This window comes from Salvia hispanica, chromosome 2 (assembly GCF_029641045.1).
Source record: "Salvia hispanica isolate PSC_SH4W2 chromosome 2, Shi_PSC_v1, whole genome shotgun sequence".
Classification (NCBI taxonomy): domain Eukaryota; kingdom Viridiplantae; phylum Streptophyta; class Magnoliopsida; order Lamiales; family Lamiaceae; genus Salvia; species Salvia hispanica.
Genome location: NC_142693.1, coordinates 61,507,642 through 61,530,674, shown reverse-complemented (window position 1 = coordinate 61,530,674; position 23,033 = coordinate 61,507,642). Strand labels below are relative to the sequence as shown.

The 23,033-nt window shown below is 35.6% G+C and overlaps 4 protein-coding genes across 12 annotated transcripts; all 4 read left to right on the top strand.

Annotated features, from left to right (window-relative positions):
- Positions 1-53: 53 nt before the first annotated feature.
- On the top strand, positions 54-8,453 carry LOC125200757 (cell division control protein 48 homolog C-like). 7 transcript variants are annotated; one of them, XM_048098513.2, is made up of 11 exons: positions 54-1,560; positions 1,664-1,768; positions 2,419-2,972; positions 5,740-5,892; positions 6,284-6,412; positions 6,511-6,609; positions 7,070-7,153; positions 7,252-7,316; positions 7,423-7,624; positions 7,992-8,114; positions 8,197-8,453. In XM_048098513.2, exons 1-11 carry the CDS (start codon positions 807-809, stop codon positions 8,266-8,268), a joined length of 2,340 nt encoding a protein of 779 aa, XP_047954470.1. In that variant the 5' UTR covers positions 54-806; the 3' UTR covers positions 8,269-8,453. The 7 variants fall into 7 exon arrangements, with proteins under 7 accessions (XP_047954470.1, XP_047954469.1, XP_088921441.1 ...); XM_048098512.2 differs by having other exon boundaries at positions 2,419-2,996; XM_089065315.1 differs by lacking the exon at positions 1,664-1,768.
- Positions 8,454-8,593: 140 nt separating this feature from the next.
- On the top strand, positions 8,594-14,918 carry LOC125200758 (uncharacterized). 3 transcript variants are annotated; one of them, XR_016135611.1, is made up of 16 exons: positions 8,594-9,056; positions 9,793-9,847; positions 11,042-11,163; positions 11,236-11,295; positions 11,378-11,497; positions 11,612-11,731; positions 11,932-12,073; positions 12,415-12,585; positions 12,655-12,816; positions 12,910-13,016; positions 13,093-13,186; positions 13,295-13,436; positions 13,516-13,675; positions 13,970-14,086; positions 14,199-14,285; positions 14,510-14,534. XR_016135611.1 is itself a non-coding variant. In XM_048098517.2 (16 exons), exons 1-16 carry the CDS (start codon positions 8,986-8,988, stop codon positions 14,762-14,764), a joined length of 2,025 nt encoding a protein of 674 aa, XP_047954474.1. In that variant the 5' UTR covers positions 8,594-8,985; the 3' UTR covers positions 14,765-14,918. The 3 variants fall into 3 exon arrangements, 2 of the variants coding, with proteins under 2 accessions (XP_047954474.1, XP_088921451.1); XM_048098517.2 differs by having other exon boundaries at positions 14,159-14,285; positions 14,510-14,918; XM_089065325.1 differs by having other exon boundaries at positions 14,159-14,285; positions 14,499-14,677.
- Positions 14,919-15,420: 502 nt separating this feature from the next.
- Positions 15,421-16,494, top strand: LOC125199367 (putative germin-like protein 2-1). Its single transcript, XM_048097406.2, has 2 exons — positions 15,421-15,535; positions 15,873-16,494. Exons 1-2 carry the CDS (start codon positions 15,421-15,423, stop codon positions 16,385-16,387), a joined length of 630 nt encoding a protein of 209 aa, XP_047953363.1. The 3' UTR covers positions 16,388-16,494.
- Positions 16,495-18,333: 1,839 nt separating this feature from the next.
- Positions 18,334-19,273, top strand: LOC125206924 (putative germin-like protein 2-1). Its single transcript, XM_089063693.1, has 2 exons — positions 18,334-18,448; positions 18,617-19,273. Exons 1-2 carry the CDS (start codon positions 18,334-18,336, stop codon positions 19,129-19,131), a joined length of 630 nt encoding a protein of 209 aa, XP_088919819.1. The 3' UTR covers positions 19,132-19,273.
- The last annotated feature ends 3,760 nt before the right edge of the window (positions 19,274-23,033 follow it).

Here is a 23,033-nt window from a genome sequence, read left to right as displayed (position 1 = left end):
AAATTTACTTTATTCGGAGGAATGGTGCAAGTGAGACAGATATTCTTAAAGATGTGGTTAACGGTTAAACGAAGAACATAAACTTAGTAGAAGTTCAACACTTCGATAAGTGAGTGGGCAGAGCAGAACAAACTGCTCAGCCCTTCATAATCATGATCTGTGCTCGGAGAATGTTGTGTATTCTTGTTTCACGTCCTACGTCAGTTTAGTTTTTGGGCAAAATGGTCTCTTTTGATAATGTAAATTGTTTGACTTTATATAATAAAATGGGTATAAAAAGTTAGTGGGATGTGAGCTTTACTTTTTTATAATCTAGCAGAGGTTGCTTTTAATATTTGATTTATTTAGAGTTAGGCACAATTTTTTATTAGTAAAATCTTGATCATGGATTCATGATTCCTCACCCAACATGTTGAGCCATGAGTTTTTAAGAAAAAAAATTTGTATGTTAAATAATACTCCTGGTAAGAACAAAATAAGAAAAATAGAGATAAAATGTGAATAAAATTTGAAAATGAACCCTCTTTTATTAGCCCCACTGTGGAATAAGGGCTAAGGGCTGATCTGATCATCTGCCTTCAACACGTGTATTTTTATTTTTTATTTTTTAATTTTAAAGTTTTTATTCCATAAACATCAAATTTTTTCATTTCCCGCACCAACGTATTTTCCTCCCTCGTTTTTCTCCAACTTTTTCTCTGACGAGAACCCATTGTAGCCTGCATAGTACAAAGCGTGAACGCCGGCGAGAACGGCAGCAGGAGGCGGCTAAATTATCACACACTGCAACTTGCAGTGACCTAAACATGGCCTCCGGTCACCGGGAAACTCCTATTTCCGGCGAACAATTGAGCATGGCCGGATTAAGCGACCGCGTCGCCAAGTGTCTCCTTCAATGTCATGACCAAACTCTGCGCTGTCTCATCGAGTCCGCCCCCGCCGGAGCCAAAAACCTCAGCGACGCGCAAATCGTGCAGCTCATCTGCTCCACCTTCCCTCTCACATTCTCCCCTCCCAACCGCAACCTCCTAATCGAACGCATCGCGAAAATCACTCCGCTCTGGTGCAGGAGAGTGAGCGCCGTGGACGAGCCAGCAGCGAAAAGGCTCAAATTTGACGAGAGTCGGAATGCGAATCGGCAAATTGAGGTAGCTAGGGGTTCTGCTTCAGCAAGTCATTCAGATTCTAACGGTCAGGAACTGGATTCTGCTAGGAGTAATAAGGATGCGAATGGGGATAATATGGCGATAATTGGGGATATTGTGCAAGGAAATAAATTAGGGGTTAGCATGAGAGAGGTGAAGAAGAATGAGGTTAAGTGGCCAATGTTTAGGGATATTGGTGGGATGTATCATATATTGGAGTGTTTGAAAGAGGAGGTGATTGCCCCGATGTTCCAGATGAAGCTACTGCATCACTTTGGATGCAAACCTACAACCTCAATTCTGTTACACGGGCCACCGGGCTGTGGGAAAACCATGCTTGCTCGAGCCATTGGCAATGAGACCCGAGTGCCGTTCTATGAAACTTCTGCTGTTTCGTTGAAGTCTGGAGTTTCAGGTATTGCGTTTTATGTCAAGACTGCTGCATTTTGGAACTTAATTGTGTGTTTTCTGTAATTTTGTTGTTGGAATATGAATGTCTATTTGGGGTTGCTCTGTAGGACCTAATCATGTGAATTGTATGGGGTGTTTGCCGGAATGCTGGTGTCTATCAAATGCAGTTTATTTGGAGGGACTGCATTGCACGGCTTATGTTTGCAAACTGTGTAATGCTTTTGCTGGAACACGGATGGCCACTGAATGCAGCTTATTTAGAGGGATTGCAGTTGCATCTTATGACCTAATTGTGAAAATTGTGTGATGTGTTTGTTGGAATGCTGGTGTCTATTGAGTATTGAGTGCAGTTATTTAAAGGGAGTGCAATGTATGGCTTCTCTGTGCAATGGTGTGATGTGTTTTCATTATTGTGACACGTTACTGTCAGCTTTAAGCGCATGTTCTTGCTTATGGAGTCTTATTTGTTTAAAATTGGCTTATATGGACGTGTGGGTCATATACTTATATGCTATCTTGTTTTTTCTACTTATATACCAAAAACAGCTCAGCTGGCTTCACTCTCTTATACATTTCTGCTCGCCATATCCGGAATCGCATGAGTGCAATTAATCTCAGAGAATCATATGCTTAGCTTTGGCTAACTTTTCTACTTGTTCTTTTTTATTAAAGAGGCTTCCTATCACTTCGATTTCTCTTTCTAAACCACTGTGTCACTAATCTTTCTGACTTTTCAACATTTTTAACTCTATATTTTTTTATAATTCACTTTTCTAAGGATAGTGTTTAGTCGAATTAATCCTCAACCATCATACTTTGTTTGCATTCTTTCCCATTTGACATTGTTTTGAACCATGTTCAGGTATCCAAGAGTTGTTCTGCAGAGCATACAAGAATGCACCATCTATTGTGTTCATTGATGAAATTGATGCATTGACTTCAGAAACAGAAAGCTTGTTACGATGCCCAGTAAAACAGTTGATGGCTTGCATGAAGGAACCTGTGAATGACGGTTCTGATTCTGAAAGATTTAATATTGGACGCGGTGGCTATGTGCTGACAATTGGAGCAACCAATAAGATTGATGCTCTTGACCTTGCCTTAAGGCAGCGGTTTGATCATGAATATCTTTTTAATGTTCCAAGTGAAATTGAGCAGCATGGCATACTTACAGTTCTAATACGTAATGATGAGTTTGAAGAGGGTTCTGATCGTGGGAGGGTAGTAAAGTATACTCAGGGTTATGTAGCAGGAGATTTGGTAGAACTAGTAAATAAGGCTCGTATGATTGCTTTCAAAGATGTCTTTTTTCCGAGAGCTTGCAGATTGGATTTTGAAGACATGTATGAGGCTTATGGAATACCATTTTCAGATGAACAAATAGAGGAGTTCAAATTACCCTTGGAGTGTTTTATGGTAATCCTCTTGTACTCCCTACAAGTACGAATCTTATTCACTCTCTCTACGGACTTTTGTCAAGTATTTTTAGTATGTTACTTATCTTTTCCTAATTTGAATTGGTTTAGGAGTCTTTAGTTTTTTAGAATTTTGTTTCATGTAGGAATCTTTAGTAGAGCCTGTTTATTGGTTTCAAAATCTCCATAGAATTTTGTTTTCGCAAGCTGTGTGCTACTGCCGATTGCCGTTTGTTGCCCTCCTTGGAGGTTTGGCCCTTCCAAAGCTGTTCAATCATTTTCTATTCAGTTATGTTATACTTCCTCCTTCCGATGTTACTTGAGTTGTAATCCAGGTTCCATGTTGCTTTAGTCATTTTCATTTCCATTTAAGGCAAAAAATAACAAATTTAAATCTGTTACTTTGTTCTCCGTCTTACTTTATGCTCTCTCCTAATTTTTTTTTCTCTTCTACTTAACCATGAAACACTATCTCTTAAATCCCATACCCAAAAGAAATGACTAACGTAACGAGGGACAAAGCTAGTACTCCCTCTGTCCCACTCAAGATGTCCACATTTTTGAGTGGCATGGGATTTTAGGAGGAGATGTTCAATGAAGTAAGTAGAGAGAAAAAAGTAATTGAATATTTTAATGAGGGGAGAGAGAGAGAGAGGGATTTATTTCCAAATATAGAAAGTGGACATCTCAGGTGGGACACACTAAAAAGGAAAGATGGACATTTTGAATGGATCGGAGGTAGTACTATTTTGGTCTTTAGATTTCCCGTTTAGTTGGTTGTTGTGTTCCTTATTCTCTATAGCCGATTATCCATCTTCTCCACCTTTACTCCTATCAATACAGATATGTAATTAATTTATAATTTTCCACTTATTTGTTTCTTATTTTTAATAGAGGGAACATCTTTTTTGGTCCACGAACTTTGCCAAAGTATCATTTTAAGTCCGTGAACTTTGAAAATATCATTTCAGGTCCATCAACTATGGGTTAATATCATTTCAAGTACTTTTTTACTATTTCCAAGTTTTTTTGGACAAAAATATCCTTGATACCTTAAAAGGTATATATTTTTAATAAATTTATCCTATACTCATATTTTTTTATAAATATCTTTACTATATATTTTTGATGAATTTTCTAAATATAATTTGACCTTCAATATTATCACTTAATTTTGTGACATGCAAGAATAGATCCTTATTTAATATTTTATTATTAAAGAAAAGTTCTTTATTCAATTTTAAAATTCTTTAATATAAAAAATTGAAGAAAAACAATTTTACTTGCATGTCACATAATTAAGTGATAATATTGAAGGTCAAATTATATTTAGAAAATTTGTCAAAAATATATTATAAAGATATTTATAAAAAATATGAGTATATGATAAGTTTATTAAAAATATATACCCTTTAAGTTATCGAGGGTATTTTCGTCCTATAAAACTTGGAAGTAGTAAAAAAGTACTTCAAATGATATTAACCCATAGTTGATGGACCTGAAATGATATTTTCAAAGTTCACGGACCTAAAATGATACTTTGGCAAAGTTCGTAGACTAAAAAAGATGTTCCCTCTTTTTAATATCATAAAAAGAGTTTTTTCTTTTTCTTTTTTCTTCTAAAACTATAAGTACGGACCATTGCACCCCCTTTCATTTGTGTTACTTGACAAGAGTTATGTTAAACATGAGAAGGAACCATTGGTATGTGATGACAACTAGATAGCCAATTCTGTCTGGGCTTGTTGCCTTGTTGGTAAGTAATATGTTACACCCTACCTTCATGCTATTCTATGTGGCGAGCAGACGAGAAGTGGAATATATAAAAACCATCATTCTGTTTGGTTTGAAGGGTGAGGGTAGAGGGTTGAAGGGGCCAGGGGAGTACATGCCTTGATATGCGTATTACCTAGGGCATAGGCAGAATTGTGGATAAACAATAGGCATATTGATAGGGACTTGGAACAGTTACTCGAGCCATCCAACCAAGCCCGCCCAATCAGCTCGGCAACAGCAACGTCAACAATCTGCCTTTTCTTTTTTTCTTTTTTTTTTTTCCTATTAACCATATCTTTAAGATTTAGCATATCTTTTATAATTTCATTAAGTATTTTATAGTTCTTCTAGATTTAGATTTCCTCTCCTATTTAAAGGAGATCTTGCAAACAATGAAGCATTGAGAAATAAAGTATAAACTTATTCTCATTCTTGTTTCTGGTGGAAATCTCCCCCTAGCACCTCAACTTGGGTTTAGCTTCTCCTCTATTTGCTTGTTCAATTCGTGGTGCTCAGGCTCGATAGGTCAAGGACCTATTACATATGGAGGGGTTTCATTTTTGCTACACTTTTCAAAATTCTTCATGTTTCTTGTTATGTATAGGCATTACGCATAGATGTGTGACAAGATTGCCGTTTTTCTTCTTTAAAATAAAGTACCTTCCCCTAACTTGAGTCTGGTGTTGGTCTTTTTGTTTCAACTTCTTTAGTGCAATGGTTGGATTATGCACGGTTTAAAGCTTTGATGTGTCATATTTTTTTTGTTTAACTTACATAAGGCTTCTATCTTGTCCAACCATCATTTCCTTGTGTAGCTACCTTCTTTTCATAGTGTCCGTCTCTCAAGTTTTCCAAATTATCCCTGATAGTAGATTTTTTATTCTTGTTAAGTTTTGGCATAGGCATATATCCCTTCAGCGAGACCTTTTGTTCATGTTAAAACTTTTACATTTCACCATCGGGCATAATAATTGAAAACAAACTTATGGCAGAAAGCTAATGATATGGTACGACCACGTGCTGAAATGGAAGCTTTTTCCCCCACACCATATAAAAACTGGGATGATGTTGGAGGCCTTCAATTGTTGAAATTGGAACTTGAACGCCGCATAGTTAAGCTTATAAAGTTTCCACAACTTTATGAGGTAGTTCCCTTTCCTTTAGTTGAGCTGATTTATATTTGGAGGACTTTAATTACTGTGAGTATTACCATCATATGTTAAGGATATATAGTTTCTTAACTACACAAGGTAGTTTCTTTTCCTAATTTATTGATAGTTGATTGTCTCATGAGTCATGACTCTCATTTAGCAATTCCGATTTGGTATGTCAAGTTTTTACATGCTTGTATTATCAAGTCTTCCTGTATCATATGTTTGCTCTTCTTCCAAACTTGCACAATTTTACATCATATATCTTGTTACTAGCCTGCTGAACATTGAGAATAAAAGTTTGGTGAGATGAGATTTCCATATTATCCTTTTTCTTGCTCAACTCTCCGACTTAACATTGTCTAAGTAAGCTTATCTTTTACAGTCTCTTGGGGAAATTGTGGTGAAGAACTTGCCGACCTCCTTTTTCCTTTATGGTCCTTCGGGTTGTGGAAAGACATCGATTGTTGAGGCTTTAGCTAGAGAAGCAGGAGCGAATTTCATGCATATCAAGGTTCTCTCTTTCCTAACATTTGATCTTAATATAGTTGGTAATCAATATTGATCATTGATTCTTTATTGTGATAACTGATACTTTTGTTCTCAATATAGGTGGATGACCTTTTGAATTTGACGTGGCCTGAGGAGCTTGTGAAAAATATTTTCAAACGTGCAAAAAGTCAGCCTCCATGTGTAGTTTTATTTGATGAGGTACTTCTGTCAATTTGTTTTACTTAGTTCCAAGCTTGTTGATAATGGTATTATTCCTACTGTGTAAACACTCACCCTCCTTGTAAAGAAACTTATTATAAATGACATGCAATCAACCTAATAAAATAGAGAGATAGTATCCGTAAAGGCTTTGTGGTTTGCTTTGTATTTGAACAAGAAAAAAGGGACATTATGCTGTTCTCATGTAATGAAATGTTCACTTAGGTCTCCTTAGTTGATACAAAGTCCTAGCATTCCTGAAATCGCTAAGAATTATCTCTGGTCTTTTTGTTTCTTTGTCTCCAGCACTAGCATTTTACAGGTCTTAGATATGGCGTCCTCTCTTTTCCTTTCTTTTTCCAAATATCTTGGCTAAAACATGCTCAACTCAAATGCTATTTGTGTCTCGGTGTTCATTGAATGATATAGATCTCTTATGACCAACATCCTTTTCCATCAGTTGGACTTGTTGTCCGTAGATAATTTCACAGACGAAGATCTGGAGAGGAACAAAAATGCATGGAAGTCGGAGATATATTGGCTGGTCCGTAAATGGCACTTTGCAAATGTTGTTTTACCTATAAATGTATTCATTATTTAGCAAATCTACATATTAAGCTAATGAGGATGATAGTATTGCAGATATGGACCCATTTCCGAGATATGAGAAAAGAATCGCGTGTTTATGTGATTGCTACATCAAGTAGGTATGTGGTGCTTCATGGTTGCAAAGGGAGAAATATTTTGCTCAAAGAGTTTATCCTTCTTTCAGGGCCCTTATTTGGCATCTCTTACCTTGCTGACATATTGCAGGCTAGAGAATCTGGAGCGTATCTCGCTCATCAAAGAAGATTTTGGTAGGATGTTGTATGCTCCTCTTCCTACTCCAGATGAAAGGGGAGAGATATTGAAGATTCTTGCTCGAAACAAGCCAATAGATGCAGAAGTGGATCTGATGGCTCTAGGAAAAGACTCCGCTTGTGAAAATTTCAGTGGCTCTGATCTATTTGCATTGGTAAGTGTTATTCTTGTCAACTCCTTATGAATGACGAAAATTGTTATTGTTCTTGTTTAACTATAATAGCTGCATAGGTTAAGCAAATTAAAAGGAGTTAAAGGGAACATTGCACATCATTTATGTGGTAGAATTTCAAATGTAATGCATGCTATGGTTATTCTGTTAATTCTATCATGAACTATCGATGTAATATTAGTTGACCAATTTGCAAAGTCAGACAGTTTGAGATTGTTCTGAAAAATGTGATAATTCATGATACATTTGTCTTATTAGTTCAACATCAATATAATGTTTTGGCAACGATTTTCTCTCAGATGTAGTTTGAGGGAAATACTGAGAAGTGGTAAGTTTTCTTAAACAACAGGTGGCAGAAGCTTCTAAGTTCGCTATTGATCGACCATTATTGTCCTGTGGGGGTAACATGACCATCACAAATGAAGATTTTGAGGCTGCGTTAGATGAAGTCTCCCCTTCTCTCTCAGCCAAGGTGCTGCTGGATTGCTTTTATGTTCCCCCCCCCCTTATTTACTCGTTTCTTCGCCTCATGTCTTTAACATTTATGGGTCCAGGAACGCAAGAAATGGGCGCTGCATGCGAAGAATATTGATGTTACTCATGGCGCATCTGCATTGGACTGGTAGACTTATGTTATTATGTGTGCATGATGTGAGATTCCTTCTCATCTTTTGTTACTTGTTAGTAACATCTTAAAAATGTGCAAGTATGGGCTAAAATATGTCCATGTGAATCTAATCCCATATGTATTGACATCTAAGTACTATGTAATTTTGTTAGCACTAAACTTGTATAAATATCGTTTAGTGCTTCTTGGCTTGTCCGATAATCTCTAGTTATTGAGATTGTTGATGTCAATGTTGGAGTCGAAGATACCGAAGGGCGAAGGAAGTACGTCAAATCCATAGTCGATTGGATGTGTGCACTTGTGGTCGGTGTGCATTTCTCCATGCCGTTGGACAATATTTTTGTCACAATGTATGCAGTCAGTGCTCCCAAATTTGTCGAGGAAGTCATGACCTGCCTCGTATATATGGAGCCGCTGCTGATAATCTTCGGCGACCTCATATATTAAGCACTTGGCGTGACAGAATCGCTTCAAGCATTCTTACCCCATCGTAAAGTCGACATAGCAAAATTACAAAAAAACTCTTGAAAATTTTCAAAATTGAAGTCATAGGCTATAGCGTGGATCCGTGACTATGTCCATGGGAAAGGGTGAAATTTTAACACTTAGCGTAGCTTCAACGATTTGAAATTTCAAATTTGGTTAAATATCCCTTTAGCAGCCACAAATATAGAGCATATTTATTTGCTTTGGTTTTATTTAGCCACAAATAAATATGCTCTCAATGAGCTGTTTTGTGAAGCATCGGCTCTCTGTATTATACATTATCACTTTATGCATTTTAAGGTATGTAATTTTGAAATTGTTGTTGTTGTCTAATTTGTCATTTTTATCTAATTGGCTGAATATTGTGAAACGAATTTATTAGATATTATCACTTTTTTGTTATGTTTTTTAATATCCAAAGCTTAAATTTGTGTTATTATTTCATGAGTTATTACAGAGGGTGGCTACCTTTTCACAAGTTGCCTCTAAATTATTTATTTACCAAGAATACATATATGGATGAGATTAGGTAGAAGATTTTTTAATTCACAATCATAATTAAAACCCAATCTATACTGGTGATTTGATTAAACAGATGGTCATGATTTATTTTCATGTTTGTTAAAGATTTCTTCATGATAATTTCTCTTGTGTCAATTCCTTTTAAAGGTAATTCTAATATTATAAAAAGCAAAATATAATCATTCTAGCTAATTTTACGAGAAAATAGATAATTTTGTTCTTTTAGTTAAATATTTACCAAATTTTTAAATATAATTTCGAATGCTATAAATTACAAAAAATATTGTTTATATAACATTTTAGTTGTGACATTTTCTCAAACATTTGGGGAGCCTAGCTCGATGGTCTTGAATCTTTAGAGTGGCCGTAAATTAAATTGCTAAAATATATGATTTCTGATTAAATACAAATGTTCTCAACTCTCAACTCTTAATTTGTTGTATTAAGGATTGAGATTGAATCCTAATTTAGAGAATGTTTAATCCTAATTTAGAGAATGTTTTTTGGTTAACAGTTTGCAGAAATCATCGGGCAATGGGCTACTTCAATTAGAGGTTCAGCAAGATTATGTAAGATTTTATTTTTATGTTTATTTCTAGCCCTAATATTATTTTTAATTGAACTTTTATCGAACTTATATTATGTCTTGAAATATAATTAACCCAATTTAATAAGGCTGTTTTATTCAATAAGGCTATGCATCCTAATCAAACTATGTTCGTAAATAATAATAATTATTATTATAATACTTCTATATATCGATCATTTTCCATTAATCCCGAATAGAGACTAATACTATGGCCATTTAATTTATTTATTTTTATTCCTTTCACCAAAATTATTTGAAATCAAAATTAAATTACTATTACATTTTTCTATTTTAATAATGTATCAAATAATTTTAAATTTTTCATGATTTATCTTTTAGAAAGTCACAGTGTAGTTGTTTAACATTACTATTCTTAGTTTGCTTTAGCGTATCAACTTTTGAGTTTTCTTTTGCGTAACAATATAGAAGTTGCCGTAAAAGGATACATTATTAGTTGGTATACATTAGTCAATAAATGTATGCTTTCAGCAACTATCAAAATTAATCTTTACTATTTATCGATTGTATAAAGAGATTGATACTGCATAAGTGGACTATATATATCTCATTTTCAAACTATATAAAATAGCTGTAAAGTAGAAATAAAAACATAATGATCATGTCTTGCTTTTGAAGGTTGGATTATTCCTTTATTCAATGTTTTGTTTTGGTTAAATGCTTATTTGTAGTTTAAGTAATGAAATAGAGATCAAAGCGAATAAAATTTTATGACTTTATACTATACCAAAATGCATTGGTTTAAATGGTATGTCAGTCAACTATAATTACAAAAAATAAAAATAAAAATAAATAAGGAAGAGAGTGGATATAATATTTTTATGAGATTGACTAGACATACCACTTGACAATATATTCAGACTACTAATTTTTTACTCGTAGTATCACCTCATGCACATTTTTAGGAAATAATTCGACACATTTTAATACAATAATCATTTTTCGTAGTTGATAATCTACAAAATTTTAGTAACTATGCTAAGTTGCTAATCACAATATATATATGGCGACATTTGTGATAAATTTGGTTTCTTTTAAGGTGATCAATGATGGTTACTCATTTATTTATCTGGAAATGTAGAGACTTAAATGAGAGATATTTTATCAATTAAGCTGGACTATTTATCATATTTTTATTATTATATACACATAACAGGTGGTGTTAGATAATGGATTGCTCCAACTTACCTTCACAAAACCAGGAGGCCATCTCATTGGCATAAGCTACAATGGACTCGACAACTTGCTTGAGCTCCATAATCCATTGCTAAATGGAGGGTATACAAAATACACACACACACACACACGAATTATTCATTAATATAATCCAAATGACATATGTATATGCAGGTTTTGGGACCTTAATTGGAGCAAACCTGGCACTTCAGGCACCCGAGGAGAATTTGATGTGTATGAAATTCTAATACTTAGAACATTGATTATATGCATATAAATAAATATATGAATGAGAATCATCAAAATTTGGGTGCAGTGCTAATGGAACAGATTTCCACGTTGTGGTACAAAATGAGGAACAAGTAGAGCTATCCTTCTCTAGAAAATGGGATGTTTCCATGCTAGGACAACATGCCCCTTTGTCTATAGACAAAAGGTGTCATTTTTCCCAACCCCCCCCCCCCCCCCCCCCCCTTTTTTTTATCTATCTCTATGTTTTGATTTTCACAATATGATGATATATTATGCTAATTTGTGTGGTGATTCTAAGGTTCATAATGCTGCGTGGCTCGTCTGGTTTCTACTCGTACGCCATCTACCAACGCGATGAGACTATGCCAGCATTCTACTTGAACGAGGCCCGGATCGCCCTCATGCTCAACATAGAAAAGTAGCACTCATTTTCTTGCGAATTCAAAAGTTTTAAGATCCTCTGTCCCTCACACTCAAAGTGACACATTTCTTATTCAGCACAAAATTTTATGCAATGTTGTTTAGTCTTAAGTCACCTTTCCATAGAAATGTGTCAATTTGAGTGGGACAGAGGAGTACATAGATATGATGTTAACTTGTTGGGGGAAAACGCTATAGGTTTGTGTACATGGCCATGTCAGACGACAGGCAGAGGCGTCTGCCACGACCAGAGGACCGTGTCCCTCCACGGGGGAGGGAGTTGGCATTCCCAGAAGCAGTGCTCCTAGTCAATCCAATAGAGCCTGAATTTAAAGGAGAAGTAAACAATAAATTTAAATCCATTTTGTCACATTTTATGTTATACTCCCTCCGTCCCAGAAAGATTGTCCCGTTTCCTTTTTCACACTTGTTTTGCAAAAATAATAATAAATAGTTAAAATAGAGAGAGAGAGTAAAGTAAAAGAGAGAATAATGTAGAGAATAGTCTTACCTACATTATTCTTTCTCTTATTTTACTATCTTTCAACTTTACCTATTTATTATTATTTTTACAAAACGAATGCAAAAAATGAACTGGGACAATCTTTCTGGGATGGAGGGAGTACTACTATATATGCACTAACATTCTACCTAAACTGATGTTGTTGTATATATACATAGGTGGATGATAAATACCAATACTCATGTGAAAATAAAGACAACAAGGTGCATGGTTTCATATGCACTGATCCCACAATAGGGTTGTGGCAAATCAGCCCAAGCAATGAGTTCAGGACTGGAGGGCCTATCAAACAGGACCTCACTTCTCATGTCAACCCAACCACATTGGCCGTATGTTCGTCTACCTTGTTGAGCCAAGAAAATCTCCCCAAATCACACTGCATCTGTTTTTTCGTGCAGATGTTCGTGAGCACTCACTACGGAGGGGAGGATCTAGTGGTGAAGTTCGGAGACGGGGAAGAGTGGAAGAAAGTTTTTGGACCAGTTTTCATATACCTTAACTTAGTGCCTGATTATACAAATGATAGTACTGCTTTTTTGTGGAGTGATGCTAAAGAGCAGGTTTTGTTTTCTTTTCTTTATTCTTAGCTCATTTTTTTCCATTCATTTATTTATATGAAATTGAATCCTGCATATATGTGTGTGTGGATGTAGATGAAGAAAGAAGTTGAGAAATGGCCATATAGCTTCCCTGTTTCAGAAGATTTCTTGCATGTTGATCAAAGAGGGAGTGTTTGTGGTAGATTATTTGCTCAAGACAGGTTAGATGGATTTGGTCTTATGATAATAAAAAAGATTACAGATTTGGAACTCTTGAATTGTTACTATAAATGTAAGGTACATTTCTGAGGAGAAAAAAATAGCAGCAAAGGGTGCTTTTGTGGGGCTGGCTCCACCAGGAAAAGATGGATCATTTCAAAAGGAAGCAAAAGTATATACCACTACATATTTTAAATAATTAATGAATATCTATATAAAGATATATCCCCTGTTTTGAAATAAAATGGTGAATTAAGTAAATTCATAATGTATTTTTCAGGGATATCAATTCTGGGTAAATGCAGATGATGATGGTTATTTCAAAATTACCAATATTAGGCCTGGAGATTACAATATCTATGCATGGGTCCCAGGCTTCATTGGTGATTATAGATGTGACAAAGATATAGTTGTGGCACCAGGTTCTAAATTTATTTAATTAATTTTTTGTAAAGTTTAACATGGTGAATTAATAGTCATAGATAAAATCTGGACTTTCAGGCAGTTCAGTAGATCTGGGCGATCTTGTGTATTTCCCTCCAAGAAATGGAGCAACACTATGGGAGATTGGCATCCCGGATCGAACTGCAGCAGAGTTCTACGTTCCTGAACCCGACCCTATGTATATCAACAAGCTACTTGTAAATCTCCCTTCACACAGGTTGGATAAAACTAATTTACGTTCATAACCTAGCACGTTCTTATCAATGCATGTCATGTGTACTTTACCCTATGTTTATCGCCAAGTAATTATTTAAATTTTCGAACTAGCACGTTATTATCAATGCACGTCATGTGTGCCCGATTCTATGTATATCAACGAGCTACTTATAAATCTCTATTCGTACAAGTTAAATTTAATTACTAATTATATATTTTCGAACTGGCATGTTATTATCGATGCACGCCATGTGTATGTACACGAATGATGCAAATTCATTCCTAATCACTGCAGGTTTAGGCAGTATGGGTTGTGGCAGAGGTATGCAGATTTGTACCCAAATCAAGACTTGGTTTACACTCTTGGCACTAGTGATTACAAGAAAGATTGGTTTTATGCTCAAGTTACAAGGTGCACTTTCTCAAACTAGACATATTTTGCTACTTCTTTTTAGCTGGATTATGTAACATGAAAATGTAATAGAAAAATTGGAGAGGGTGCATATAAAGCAACAACATGGCAGATAAAGTTCGAACTGGACGAGATTGCAGAGAGTGGGAAATACACGCTGCGGATCGCTCTAGCATCTGCAACTTTTTCCATACTAGAGGTAAGTTAAGGCATTGGCGATTTTTTCACTATCTTTATCACGACATTTGTACTATTCATGAGTCTTACTTGTCGTTTTACCTCTAATTGCTTAACACCCACAATCATAATATATGCAACTTACATATACTAAATTAAGGTAAGTAATGTATATTAGCTACCCACGGGGATTAGGTACGATCTCGTTCAGTACAGCATACGTGATATATGAAAGGGTGATTGCAGGTGAGGGTGAACAAGAATGGGCTAGGCGAGGCGTTGTTTTCGAGCGGATTAATTGGAAGCGACAACACAATAACAAGGCATGGGATTCATGGGCTTTATTGGCAATTCAATGTGGAGATAGAAACTTCTCTTCTCAACAAAGGGGATAACACAATATACCTCACACAAGCTAGAAATTTCAGTGCTTTGCATGGAGTCATGTATGATTATGTTCGACTTGAGGCTCCTTCTCTCACCTCCAACAAACTGGCTTGAAGAGACAGAGAAAAAGAGAAATAAATGTTCTAAATTATGTACTCCATTTCTTATGTTTTGAGTGAGCAGTGTAATAATCATTTTTATGAAATATATGAAGTATTTCAAGAATTTAAAATATTTGAATTAGAATTGGAGAGATGGTTAATCTAAAGTTGAATAGTTTGATTGTCTTGCCAACTTAAAAAATTATCTCACAACTGTTAATTACAACGGTTTGGACCGTACCTCATCATCAAAATTCTGTTGCTAGTCGGATGTAATTAAGCATGCAATATATTAAGTTTTGTTTGACCATTTCTTAACAAATATGGAATATCTTTAATAGTAAATTCATATAAATTTTGACCATTTTTTTTATAGTAAAAATGGAATTAATTAATAATTCATTATTTATATAATGGAGTCAATAAATTAATTCAACATTCCATCGTGGTATAATGAAATTTGCACTTATTACTTATTACCGCTCAAGGTTGCATACAATTTAGCTTTTATTAATGTTAGCCAAATTTTTTTCGACCATTTATTTTATTAATTAAATTTATTTTATATTTTCGAGATAGAATCTTGGCATTATAAAAGCATTTTGATTGTGGCACCTATAAATAGGTCGTTTTATCGTGTATACTACAATCAAAAAGGAAATAAAAAAGATGACTGGAGTTGTAGTTTTATTCACCACTTTAGCCCTTAATTTATTGTGTTTGGCCTTTGCTTTCGATCCTTCTCCTTTACAAGATTTCTGCGTGTCAGATGCCAAAAGCCCCGGTAAGCAATGTCCCACTTGTACATATCACCGTATAATGTTGGACAAATTGCCAAAAAATCATAAAATTTAGTTAAATTATGAATCAACCTATGATTTTAACATTTTATCAAATTTTCCATAGCAAAATATTTAGATTTTCCATTAGTAATATGCTATTGATTTCGCGCAAACACGTTTCAAACTGACGACAAGGCTGAATTACTTCATAATGTCCTCGTAAAATTTTTTAGGGTTGGTGGATAGACAGACAAAAACGGTCAAATTTAATGGTTTTTACATCATATTTTTAAAGTTGCGTAACAAATCAGAATTTGAACAAAATTAATGTTTGTCCAGGATGCAAGAAGCCGGAAACTGTTACAGCCGCCGACTTCTTCTACAGCGGGATGCATTTGCCATCCAACACAACTAACCCATACAAGGCCGGGTTGAAAGTAGCCGCAATCTCGGGCCTGAACGGTCAAGGGCTGACGCTGGCCCGCCTTGACTTCTTGCCAGATGGCATCATCCCACCTCACTATCACCCGAGGGCGGCCGAGATTCTCACCGTTCTAGAAGGTTCCATGGAAGTGGGATTCGTGACCTCATTCCCTAACTACAAACACTACTCTAAGGTTCTCAACAAGGGCGATGTCTTCGTCGTCCCTGTCGGGCTTGCCCACTACCAGCGCGGCATCGGGAAGGTCAACACGGTGGTTCTGTCGGCGGTCAACAGCCAGAACGCCGGAATTGTGGAAGTTGCCGGCAGTATATTTGGCGCTAAGCCCGCGATTAACAGTGATTATTTAGCAATGGCTTATAGATTGGATAAGAAAACCGTGGAGCAGCTTCAGTCCAAGCCTTGGGCTTGAGTGCTGTAAAAATAATTACTCTAATAAAGATAGTGAACTAGTATAAATTTTGTATGGAAATTGATATATTGAGATTGCATATTTTCGATTCTTAATTAAATAAAGCCTTAGCCCTTAATAATATATCTCATTCTCTATCTCACACAGTCCTCTCTCATATCTCTGTTTTTCTCTCTCCCACAAATTAACATGATAATTCGCAATTTTGTTTTTCTCTCTCCCACAAATTAACATGATAATTCGCAATTTAGGATGCAAAAGAAAATGTTCTACGTTGAGGATAAATTATTAATTTTTTTTTTTGCAACTCTAACCCTCTAGAACTAACTGCGCTGCCTCTGCAGACAGAAATTATTTAAACTTTTGTTTTGCTAGGACGTTTCTATCTGTGTCGATCTTTAATTTTAGTTGAGACACCAAAGACTAGACCATTTTTTAAAGCATTTTTTAAAGCATTGGTGCTATAGTTAAAAACGTAAATTAATGTCTTTATTTGTATTAAAAAATGTCTTTATCCATTTTTTTTCTTCTTGTAGTATTTATATTTTATGTGTAGCGTGAAATTCTTATCTCTCAATGGTATTCAATTAAAGCACAATGCAACCTATCATCCCCAGACTACGTACGGAAAAACTAAAACCAGCAATCACTTGTTGGGAGTAATATTAGTTTTCCCCATCTTAAGTCTCATGAAATTTAATTAATGCATTTTCATGAAGTATTTCAAGAACTATTGATGAGTTCTAGATTTCCCTCGTACTTAAACTTAATTATGAAAATCATGAACTTTGATTAACGATTATGACAAAATCGAATCATGTGGCCTTTAGCAATTCACACATAGCCTTACCAAATCGATTTTGTCTAACAACATGATGAAATTTATACGCTCGTGAACTATAGTTTTATTTTGGCTGAGGCTTAATTGCAATATCACTACAAATAACTTTTACTTTAAGGATAAAAAAATTGACACGCAATTACTAGCATTTGATTTTTTTTAAAAGAAACCATACTTTGGAAAGCAAAAGAAAGCGTCCCTAAGTTGATAACAAATTATCTTAATTATTTGCTTTTCTAGGGGCTTCTATTTGTCTTCCCTAATTTTAGTTGAGCACCAAATATAATGACACTTTATGAACCGTTGGTGTTTGCATGAAATAATATTGTTTACATCTATTCGATCGTTGATTTTTAGTTCGATTAGTCCACCTAAATTATCCGACGAGCAACTTATGATTTGATTTTGCTAGTTACGCCAATTGTGGGAAATCCCATACAAGAATTAAGTTTATGATTCTTTCGACCAAGTTTATAGATTGTAGAAAAATTCAGAATTCAGATGTACTAGTTCATAATATTAGCAACCTAGCCCCTTCCCCCCTTACCCTTAAAAATATTTGAATTGAAGGTAGACATATGGTTAATCTAAAGTTGAAAATTTTAAACATCGAATCCGAAGACATACATGCATAACGGTCGGGTGTGATTGAGCAATATACTTTTAACTTTTGACCAATTCTTAGTAAATATGGAATCAATCAGTAATGATTATATAATTCCCTAGTAATTTGTTGTGTACTTATTACTTATTTCCATTCAAGGTTGCGTACAATTTGGCTTTTATTGGTGTCTGTCTATTTTATTTCGGTTTCCTAATTTCTCTTTTTAAATTTACTACATTTTGTCCGAGTAGATTAATTAATCTTTCCGTTTGTTGTTTAAGGAATTTTCTTTGTGATTTATTTATTTATTTGTAGTATAAAAGCCTAAGTCAAAGAATTTATTTATATGGAAAAACGTTATATTCACTTATTATGGAAATAACGTTATTACTATCTTTGACTATGGGATTAGAGTTGTGTAGGCGTGTAGCATATGATTTTGATTACCACCCTATAAATAGGTTGTTTTATCCCATAAACTACAATCAGAAAAGAAAAAAGATGGCTGGAGTTGTAGTTTTATTCAGCACCTTAGCCCTTAATTTGTTATGTTTGGCCTTGGCTTTCGATCCTTCTCCTTTACAAGATTTTTGCGTTTTCGATGCCAATAGCCCCGGTAAGTATTGTCCCACTTCAATATATCACTATATAATTTTGAGCAAATTGCAAAAAATACATTAATTTTAATCTATAAATTTTAACATTTTTCACAATTTTTTCATGACAAAATATTCCAATTTTCTATTAGTAATATGTTGTTGATTTGGCGCACCTATGTTTCTAGGATGCAAGAACCCAGGAACTGTTACAGCCGATGACTTCTTCTACAGCGGGCTGCATTTGCCAGCAAACACGAGCAACCCATATCGGGCCGGGCTGAAAGCAGCCCGTATCCCGGGCCTGAATGGTCAAGGGCTAACATTGGCCCGCCTCGACTTCTTGCCAAATGGATTCATCCCGCCCCACTATCACCCGAGGGCGGCCGAGATTCTCACCGTTCTAGAAGGTTCCTTGGAAGTCGGGTTCGTGACGTCGTACCCTAACTACGAACATTACCCTAAAGTTCTTAACAAGGGAGACGTCTACGTCGTCCCCGTTGGACTTGTCCACTACCAGCGCGGCGTTGGGAATGCGAACACGGTTGTTCTGTCGGCGGTGAATAGCCAGAACGCCGGAATTGTTGAAGTTGCCGCCGGTATATTTGGAGCCAAGCCTGTGATTGACAGCAATTATCTAGCAAATGCTTTTAGATTGAATAAGGGAATTGTGGAGCAGCTTCAATCCAAGCCTTGGTCTTGAGCTTTAATTTGTAGAAGGAATTTCTCCATTTATTTACTTTCAATAACAAGAAATAGCTCCGATCCGTAGTTGTTTAGTTCTTAAGATTAATGCTGTTTAATGTCGACTAGTTTTTCTTGTTGAGCACCGTTGCGCATTGTATCATTTGTGTTACAAATGATATTTTGAGTTAATATATATACTGATTTTTGTTAAAAATTTAAGTAACCAAAAGGAAAATTGTCTTATGGTTACTATAAGTTAAGACTACATATGCTCATCTAACTCGTATAATCTTAAAAGTTAAAAACTTTTGCAAGAGTGAATAGAACTCATTACCCTCAAACCCTAACGGCTTGAGGGTGATCCAACAATCGTAGCAATAGTATGTCATTTTTAATGGGCCAGTAAAAACAATATTTTATTTTTAATTGGATGGAGGAACAGTCATATCCCTTATGAATTCCATACTTCAAAGGTTTGACGATGTCGTTAGGCCCGAAAATAGGGGAAAGCGAGTGAAATACGAAATTTAAACTATCATAGTGGTGACAAAAATTAACACTTGGCGAAAATTATAAATTTGTCATAAATAGAGAAAATTATAAATTTGTCAAAAATAGATAGAGTGAGAAGCAAAGATGCAGTCTATGCACAAATATTCTCAGCCAAATGATGCAAAATGAACTAAGTTAAAAAGCTACTTGAAAAATATTTCTAAAGAGAAAGCTAGAAACTAGTAATCTGACATGCAAAAAAGTGGTCTCAAAGCTTATCTAGTTAAACTAAATAGTAACTCCTAAATTTTGTCGAAGAACAATTTATACACTCACTGAACTATAACTTTTATTGGGTTGAGGTTAAATTGCAATGTTTGCGTGAATGACATCGATTACATCTAATCGAAATGACATCTTTATTTTTCTTGTCATATTTGTCCACCTAAATTATCCGATGAGCAACTTATGATTCTGTTTGGTGGGATAAGATTATGATTTTTTTGTCCAATTTTAAAGATCTAATAGTAATATCCAATTCCACAATATCTTATAATTTCATTACTTTATTTATTTACCGTGATATATAAATTATTTTCTAAAAATATATATTTAATCAATGGGGAGTGTTATATTGCTAACTCATAAATTAATTGCTAACTACAATTAAATAATAGCCATTAGATATTCAAATTAAGGGCTTAGATCATTAATCCCTAAATGTCAATACGATGAACGAAAAACGTCAATAAGGCCATATGATTAATTCCAAAAAATATTAATAGGGGTATTAATGTCAATTAACTACATGTTTAGTTATAACTAACTTTTAAAAGAAATCTCAAAACATTAAATTCATATAACATATATCAAACTAAAGATAATTTCATAAGGATTCCAACGATATCATACATGCATATGTTCCGACGTCAAAATTTGAAAAAATTTTCGAAATTTTTTAATTTTTTCGTACAAGTAGAAATGTCAACATACTATATAAAATATGTCAATATAATACATGTAGAATGTCAATATAAGCAATGAGTTAATATTCTTAAAGCATTGTGTTGACATTCTCAAAGCATTGAGTTGATATTTCCGGAACACTATATTGACATTTTCATCCAAAACCCTAATTTGGAGTTTTTTTTTATTTTTTTCGATTTAATTAATAAAAACAAAAATTACACGTGGCAAATTGTAGACCACACGTTTTCTAAAATCCTATGATCTTAAATTAGTTGTAGTGAGCAATTAAATGATGAGTTAGCAATTTATCACTCCCCTTTAACGAATTATGTAATATGCAATACAAAAATTAATAAATAACATATGAGTCATGAGTCGAAGAAAACGTACATGATATTAAAGAAGTCGAAAACTAAAGAAAATTTGAATAGAATTAAACAGAAAATGGGAAAAAGAAGTTACCGCAGTCTTATCGGACACTTAAGGGCCTCGGCAGAGCCATCGATACTCAAATCCGTTGCCACCCCGACCACCGTCCCTGGACCGCATTGGCAACTGGCACGAGTCCAATAGTTAGTGGTCAACTCCAACCTCAACCCCACCGTTGATCCGTTGGAAATCACTCGTCGCGCATCATCACGGACCACCACCACCGTCGTTCGATGGACAGTCTTTCCCTTGTTGAATCGAGGGACAACGCTGTGGCCGATGACGGAAAAGTCATAATACAAATTAATGTTGACATCATCGTAACAGAGAGGAATTAAGGACTCCATCTCCATAACCAACAAATACTCCCTTCTTAGCTCTTGGCTCCAATTTACCTTTACTCACACGATAGTAAACAACACTCCCAAAAACTCTCAACATAGAGTAATTTGCAGGTGAATCAGACCATACCTCGTACAGTGTCTTGCAGTCAATGCCAGTGTGAGGTCCACGGTTGATCAGATAACAAGCCGTGTTTACTGCATCTGCCCAAACCTTCCTAGTCAGACCGGCTTGGAAGAGCATGCATCTTGCGCTCTCCAACAACGTCTGATTCATGCGTTCTGCCACACCATTCTGCTGTGGTGTATGTCTAACGGTGTGATGGTGAACGATCCCTTCACTCCTACAGAACTCATCGAACTCAGACGAACAAAATTCCAGACCGTTATCTGTTCTCAATCGCTTGATCTTATTCCTAGTCGTTTTCAATTAGAGTCTTCCACTCTTTGAACTTCTTGAATGCCTCACCTTTATGTTTCATCATAAACACCCAAGTCATTCTCGAGTAGTCATCAATCATCGACACAAAATACTTGTGTCCTCCAATAGACTCAACACGTGAGGGACCCCAACAATCCATATGAATGTAGTCAAGGGTCTCCTTCGTTCGATGAACACCTTTCTTTGGAAACTTGCTACGATGAAGCTCCCCCAACACACAGTGTTCGCAGAAATCAAGTTTCTGCACCTTATGGCCCGAAACAAAATCACAATTCGACATGATTCTCATGCCACGTTCTCCCATATGACCGAGCCTCATATGCCACAGCTTGGTCATATCCTTGGTTGCAACCTCGGATGATGCAATATCAGCAGAATTTGCCACGATGGAACCTCTCAGAACATACAAGGTACCCCGTTTCAAAGCTGTCAGAACCACCTTCGAACCTTTCAAAATACGCATTACTCCACCTTCACCTTTGAAACTGAACCCCTTACTATCAAATGTACTCAAGGATATCAGATTCTTCGTCATTGTGGAACATGCCTAACATCGTTCAAGGTGCAGAAGACCCCATCATGAGTCCTAATCCTGATTGAGCTGATGCCAACCACCTTGCAAACAACACTGTTGGCCATGGTAACATTGCCTCCATCTATCTGCTCATAAGTGTTGAAATACTCCCTGTGAGGACAGAGATGATATGACGCTCCAGAATCCAAAATCCACACATCATTACAGTGTGGTTGTTCATCCGCAATCAAGGCCAATTCTTCTTCCGAATTTGTGTCATCAGCTTCTGCCACAGTCGCAGAACCGTTAGCATCTTCCTTCTTGCCCAATTTCTTATTTATCCTTGGACAATCAGCCTTCCAATGCCCTGGTTCTTTACAATATCTGCAGATGTCATCTGGCTTAGGGCCTTTAGGACCTTTTGAACCTTTTGAGTTCTGCTTTTTCTGTCCGAATTTCTTCTGTCCTTTACCCGTAACAGATAATCCCGATGGCAGATCTTCTGTGGCTGAACTCGTTGCCTGTTGATGATCCTCTCTGATGTGAAGAGCAGATCGAACATCCTCCAACGAAAGAGTTTCCTTGCCAGTCATAAAAGACTCAGCAAAATTTTCCTAAGATTCAGGCAGAGACACAAGCAAAATTAAAGCAACATCCTCATCTTCTACTTTAACTTCAACATTTACGCAAATCTAGCAAAATTTTATTCAAATTTTCCAGATGATCCCGAA

Coding starts and splice junctions, on each gene's coding strand:
- LOC125200757 (XM_048098512.2), top strand. CDS start 807: ATGGCCTCCGGTCACCGGGAAACTCCTATTTCCGGCGAACAATTGAGC. Junction 1,561..1,663: donor GTTGAAGTCTGGAGTTTCAG/GTATTGCGTTTT, acceptor GTTGCTCTGTAG/GACCTAATCATGTGAATTGT. Junction 1,769..2,418: donor GGCTTATGTTTGCAAACTGT/GTAATGCTTTTG, acceptor AACCATGTTCAG/GTATCCAAGAGTTGTTCTGC.
- LOC125206924 (XM_089063693.1), top strand. CDS start 18,334: ATGGCTGGAGTTGTAGTTTTATTCAGCACCTTAGCCCTTAATTTGTTA. Junction 18,449..18,616: donor TTTCGATGCCAATAGCCCCG/GTAAGTATTGTC, acceptor CTATGTTTCTAG/GATGCAAGAACCCAGGAACT.
- LOC125200758 (XM_048098517.2), top strand. CDS start 8,986: ATGCTCTCAATGAGCTGTTTTGTGAAGCATCGGCTCTCTGTATTATAC. Junction 11,732..11,931: donor CTCATGCTCAACATAGAAAA/GTAGCACTCATT, acceptor AAAACGCTATAG/GTTTGTGTACATGGCCATGT. Junction 13,437..13,515: donor AGATATAGTTGTGGCACCAG/GTTCTAAATTTA, acceptor CTGGACTTTCAG/GCAGTTCAGTAGATCTGGGC.
- LOC125199367 (XM_048097406.2), top strand. CDS start 15,421: ATGACTGGAGTTGTAGTTTTATTCACCACTTTAGCCCTTAATTTATTG. Junction 15,536..15,872: donor GTCAGATGCCAAAAGCCCCG/GTAAGCAATGTC, acceptor ATGTTTGTCCAG/GATGCAAGAAGCCGGAAACT.